The sequence below is a fragment of the Balaenoptera borealis genome (assembly GCF_965194805.1).
Source record: "Balaenoptera borealis genome assembly, chromosome: 16".
Classification (NCBI taxonomy): Eukaryota; Metazoa; Chordata; class Mammalia; order Artiodactyla; family Balaenopteridae; genus Balaenoptera; species Balaenoptera borealis.
Window position 1 is genome coordinate 73,043,441 of NC_138872.1, and position 6,229 is coordinate 73,049,669.

At 57.0% G+C, this 6,229-nt stretch overlaps 1 protein-coding gene across 1 annotated transcript; it reads left to right on the plus strand.

The window, feature by feature from the left end:
* The first annotated feature begins 789 nt into the window (after positions 1–789).
* On the plus strand, positions 790–6,206 carry ORAI3 (ORAI calcium release-activated calcium modulator 3). The gene is made up of 2 exons (XM_082360856.1): positions 790–1,824; positions 4,727–6,206. The coding sequence occupies exons 1-2, from the start codon at positions 1,564–1,566 to the stop codon at positions 5,387–5,389; spliced, it is 924 nt and encodes a 307-aa protein (XP_082216982.1). The 5' UTR covers positions 790–1,563; the 3' UTR covers positions 5,390–6,206.
* Positions 6,207–6,229: the final 23 nt, after the last annotated feature.

Consider the following 6,229-nt stretch of genomic DNA (forward strand, 5'->3'; position numbering starts at 1 on the left):
TTTCAGTCCCTTCCCCCCAGCCCTGACTCCTTGAACGTCACTGACAATGGCAGCTATTGTGAGGAGTGGGGGCTGCGGGCCTACCCGCTGTTCGGCGCGGCCCTGGGGAGCGGTGAGGGGTACCCCAGCCCCCTACCTGCCTCCCCGCACTATACTTGAACATTCATCTGTACTGAAGTGTTACTTGAACCGGGGGAACCTCGGACCTGGGGGAGCCGGAGCTTGAGGGGACAGGACCAGCTTGGACTGAGACTGGACTGGTGGGCACCCAGTTTGGACTGGACCACCCCCAGGCTCTCTCTTGCTTTACTGTATTGAGCAGCTCCACCCCTCCTGACCTGGGGTGGGGGGTGGGGTGCCAGCCCAGTGATGGGGAAGATGGGACTCCTCCAGCTTGGCTCTTCCCACTCTTTCATCGTCATGGAAACTTGTATCCCATTTGCCCAGGGAACTGCCACTCCTGGTTGCCATGGAATTAGCAGCCAATGGACACCTCCCAAAGCCAGTGCTAAGGCTGGAAAGGGCCCCTCTTAGTTGCCGTGGGAACTTAGTAACAGACTCTTGGCCCTCTCCTGCCCCTTCCTCCACTGCGGGGGCGGGGTTTGGGGAGCCAGGGGGAGGGGTCGGGGCCAGGTCCCGCCCTTCAGCCCAGGCCTCCCTGGGGAGCCAGGTTGTACCATGTAGGGGAGGGGGGAATCTATCCACATACCTCAGGTAACAGGGAGGTGCGCGGGTGGGGGGAGGGACTGGGCGGACCAAAGGCCGGAGGGGAGGGAGTCCTGGGAATCGCAAAAGGCTTGAGGATGGGGCCGATTGGGGGAGGGGGAGGAGGCAGCCCGGCGGGGGCAAGTGGGGGACCCAGCCGGGCTGGGCCCCTGGGCCCCGGGTCTGTACAATATGGTTTGCTATAAAAGTCAAAATCTTCCAGCCGGGGCCGCCGAGTTGGTGTGTGTGTCTGCGGCGTTGGGGATGTGGGGCTAGGGCGGGGAAGACCCGAGTGTTCGTTGAGGCCCTGGGAGGAGGGGGCTGTTTGGATGTATCTGGGAGACCTAGGTCCTACCGGGCTTCCGGAAATTGAGGATGCAGGGTCTCCTGCGGTCCCTACAGTTAGATGAGCTCACTTTCCCGGAGTTCACTGTTTAGGTAGGGCTTTGGAGTCTGGACGTTGGAGGTGTCCAGGTGTACCTGCAGTGGTCCAGAGCCCGGAACTCCCAGTCACTGGCTGGGGCTGGGCGTTCATCTCAGCGGGGCTCAAGCACCTAGAGGATATTCTAAGTGGACTGGGGTCTCGGGGTCCCTTGGGATCTCTGCGGACGGTCCCCCGGCTCCACCCCATCATGTGGCCGCCCCGGCTCCGCCTCCGCCCCAGTTCCTGTTTCGGCCTCGGCAGTCCTGCTTCAGCCCCTACGGCTCCCCGCAGACGCCTGTTCTTCCTGCTCCGCCCGGGCCACGTCTTACTGGGCGCTCGCCGTCGCATCCCCGCTCGTCCCGCCGGGGGATGGGGCCTTCCCCCGGCCTGGGCCCGCCCTGTTGGGGTCCCCGAGGCGACTCGGCCCCGCCTTGATGGACTGGCCCGCCTGGTGCTGCGGCCCCAGGATGAAGGGCGGCGAGGGGGACCCGGGCGAACAGGCCCCGCTGAACCCGGAGGCCGAGAGCCCCGCGGGTTCGGCCACCTACCGGGAGTTCGTGCACCGCGGCTACTTGGACCTGATGGGGGCCAGTCAGCACTCGCTGCGGGCGCTCAGCTGGCGCCGCCTCTACCTCAGCCGGGCCAAGCTGAAAGCTTCCAGCCGCACGTCTGCCCTGCTCTCGGGCTTCGCCATGGTGAGGGAAGGGAAGGGGCGCACAGGGTGGGGGTGAAGCACATGGGGGGCACCGGGTTGGGGGCAAGTTGAACGGGTACCCAAGGGAGACAGGGTAGAGGAAAGGGAAAGACTGGTTTTTAAGAGGTACAAGAGGGGTAGCAAACAACGTCCCAAGGGACTCCGCAAGTCCCTTATGGGTGGGTGGGTGGGTGTGTATAAACAGGTCCCTAGCATAAACTGGGCCGTGGGGAGGATAAGCAAGTCCTAAAGGGGTCACAGGGGACACATCATGTCATGGGGGTAGGCAAATCACCAAGGGGGATACCTATGCAAGGGTAGAGTGAAGTGCTCCAAAAGGAGCATGGTCCAGCAGAAGTGGTTACTAGATCCCCACCGGAGGTTCAACAGCAAATCAGAGCTGGGTGGGGGCTGGGAGGTGGGGTGGTTGAGAGAACAAACTGGATGGAGTGGTCACACAAAAGAAGGAGGGCGGCCAGGCCCCAGCAGGCACAGAGGGTGCTTAGTGTAGCCCAGGAAAGCTCTGAGAAGAGAGGATGCCTGTGAGGGAGCCCCTAGCGAAAAAAGCTGCTTAGGAAGTTGATACATGATTCTGGAGATGATAAACTCCAAGTGCAGGTGATATCCGCTGACGGTCGCGGGCAGAGGCCTCACAGGAAGTGAGACCGGGGGAGGTCCCAGGGTGGGGAGCAGTTAGCAGACACAAGTCCTGGCTCTTTCCTGCTTGGGGCCAGCTATGTAACCCTGGACAGGCCTCCGCCTCCTCGGAGGCCAGTGGGAAATTGTGAGATCATGGAGGGTGCACCCTCTGTAGCCTGCCAAGTAGCTGCCCCAAGGTGAGCTGATTCTTGTCATCAAACCCTAGATCCAAGCATGTCAGAGCAAGACACACATCAGAATGGCTCAGACTACCTGTTAACAGAAACCAAGGCCCAGAATGGGGCAGTGGCTTTGCCTGCCAAGAGCACTCAGCAGCTGAAGGATATAGGATGAACTAGGACCCAGGGTGGCTAGACTGTTAGTCCAGGGTTTCCCACCATCATGACAGGAAGAAGGAGAAAATGGGCTGGAGGGGGGTCCTCACAGGAACATGAGGGGGATATCAAGATGAGGCTAAAAAGGGGTCATAGCACTAGGTGATTTGTGTTAGTCTCTGCTCCTCTCTGTGCCACAACCTCTGTATTGGAATGATGAGAGGGAAAGTTTCTACCCCTAAGGGTCATCCTAGGTCTATGGTTTTCTACATGGGGGTCCAGGATCTGCAGGTCAGCTCACCCTTCCTGATATGGGGTCATCTCAGGACAGGGAGCTGGCTCCCCTTCACCTGTACAGACCACAGAGGGAAGGGAGCAGCCCCGTGGACCTAGCTGAGGGAGTTGCCCCACCCCCATGCCCCCCATGGTCCAGCCTGTTCCCAAGGGGACAATCCGGCCAGCTGCTGGACTTGTACGTTGCTGGGGTGACAGCTTAAGGGCCAGGACCTTCTCTGCAGGATCAAGAGGCCAGATGAGTAGGTTCTGGGGGCCAGACTGGCCCCAGTCCTGCCAGGGGAGATCAAGGCTGAGTCAGGCTGTGGGAGAAACCAGGACCAGGCCTGGCCCAGATCTCTGTCTGTGGAAAACACCTGCTAACACCCGCCATGGCCCAATTTTCCAAAATATTCAGCCTTGCCTTCCTACCACCACCCTCCCGGCTCTGCACTTTCCTCCTTCCCCCAGCCCCAGAGCAACTTAATGGATCTTGCAAGAACCAGGCATGGGGAAAGATCCCGATTCTGGAATTCAGATGGCCTGGGTTAGAATAACATTATATAAATTGTATTGAACCATTGCTAAGTACCAGGCACTATGCTTAAGGCTTTTTTGTGTATCATCCTTCTATTATCCTGTGAAGTAGGTACCACTACTGGGACCATTTTACAGATGAGAAAACTGAGGATCAGAGATGTTAAGACACCTGCCCAGGGTTCCACAGCAAGTAAGTGGCAGGATTGAATTTAGGCAGTCCAGCTCTAGAGTCCAAATTTATACAAGCCTAGAACAGGATCATCAACTCAAGTGTTTGCAAAGGCCTTTGGCAATATGGATGCCAAGTTGGCTGGGTGGGGACTGTGGCTATCAAGAGACCCTCCTCACCCATCCAAAGGGAGCAGCCATGACTCAACCCTAGCTGATCGGTGCCATGCAGGAATGTGGGCCTGGTGTAACCAGACCTTCCAAGTTTCCAAGAGGATCTGGAAATAGGAATATTTACATGAAATCTCTTGAGTTTTAGAAGTTGGCAACGTAATTCTTTAAAAAAACACACTGTCTGAGCCAAGCAAAACATGTTTGCAAGCTGGCCTGGGTTTGTGGTGTGCCAATTTGCAAACTCTGGCCTTGGACTTCAGCATTAACTCTAATAATAGCAGCAAACACTTACCTGAGCACACTGTGTACCTCACACTATTCTTATCACTTGATATATATTACCTCATTAAATTTTCAAAACAACCGTATAAGACAGGTAGGTGCTGTTATCCATCCCTATTTTCCAGATGAGGAGACTGAGGCACAGAGAGAACCAAACCACTTGCTCAAGGTTGCACAGCTTGTGGAGTTGAAAATGAACCCAGGCTGCCCCACTCCAGAATCTGTGCTTTTTAACCCCTATGTTATAACAAGATAAGATTGTCAGAAACGTGCCACCAGCCCTCTAGATAGCCAGGTGGGGAAACCGAGGTCTGGAACAGGACAGAGCCTTGCCAAGGCTGCCCATTCATTCACTCAACAAAGACTGGGTGCCCTCTCTGCCAAGCACTGTTCTAGGTCTTAGGGATACATCAGTGATGTATACCAACAGGCAGAAAACCCCTCTACTGTTGAGGTTATGGGCACTCAACCCATCCCTTCTTGTCCCCACAGGTAGCCATGGTAGAGGTACAGCTGGAGAGCAACCACGAATACCCGCCGGGCCTGCTGGTGGCCTTCAGCGCCTGCACCACCGTGCTGGTGGCTGTGCACCTCTTTGCACTCATGGTCTCCACCTGTCTGCTGCCTCACATTGAAGCCGTTAGCAACATCCACAACCTCAACTCTGTCCATCAGTCTCCACACCAGCGACTCCACCGCTACGTGGAGCTGGCCTGGGGCTTCTCCACTGCCTTGGGCACCTTCCTCTTCCTTGCTGAAGTTGTCCTGGTTGGCTGGGTCAAGTTTGTGCCCATCGGGGCCCCCTTGGGCACACCAGGCTCTGTGGTACCTGCCTCCCAGGTGCCTGAGACTCTGCCACCAGTGGCCACCTCCCTTAGTCCAGCTTCCAAGCCATCCTCTGCTTCTGTAGCCCCGTCACAGGCTGAGCCACCTGAGGCCTGCCCACCTCGGCAAGCATGTGGCGGTGGTGGTGGGGCCCATGGACCAGGCTGGCAAGCAGCCATGGCCTCCACGGCAATCATGGTACCTGTTGGGCTTGTGTTCATGGCCTTTGCCCTTCATTTCTACCGCTCCTTGGTGGCTCACAAGACCGACCGCCACAAGCAAGAGCTAGAGGAGCTGAGTCGCCTGCAGGGGGAGCTGCAGGCTGTGTGAGGCCGGTGTTAGCCACAGCTGCGAGCACCGCCTCCCTCAGGGGTCAGCCAGAGACCCCAGTTCTACGGACCCCATCCCCCGCCCTGCCTGGAGCCACTTCCTGTGGCCACTCTCAGGTAGAGAACAGATTCCTGCCCTCAGGGTCCTTTGGGCTGGGCCTTGGGCAGCTCCCACATTCCCAGGGATTCTCCCTGTCAGTCTGTCCCGTGGGTTTTGGAAATTCTACTCTACACCTGGGCTGGGAGGAGCAAGGGAGGAAGCGGAAGGTCCTCAGTCCAAGGCTCATGCGGTAGGTAGAGGGGAGGCAGGGAGACCCTGTCAGACCTTTGGTGCTGACTCTTAGCCACTTGCCCCCATATAGAATGTGGAGGTCAGAAGCTTACACACCCACCCAGCTGCCCCAGAAGGCAGCCAATCGTTGCTATACTTTTGTAGAATCTATTTTATGGTTGGCTTTTTTTTTCCTTCCTCATCCTCAGATTTTGATGGGTCCCACCCTCTTGCTTTGGTGTTTGGGTAGAGCGATTTGGGTGTTTCTACCCCAGGCATATGTCCAGCCTTTCCAAGGAGAAGCCACCCTATTTGGAGGAGGTTCAAATGCCTGCCCCACTGCCCTAGACCCACACTTATGCTTCTGTATCTGGTTCCTACTCTCCTGGTTCAGGGCTGGGTTCGGTGTGCCCAGCCTGATCCCTAGCAAGGGTTGGGGTGAGGTTTTAAGGGAGGAGGTCCAGTCCATAGCCCTTGGAATACAGAGCTATTCTGACACTGAATTTTTGATGCACCTAGTTTTGTATAATAAATTGTGTTTCACACATGTCCCTGTGGCTGTGAATGGGG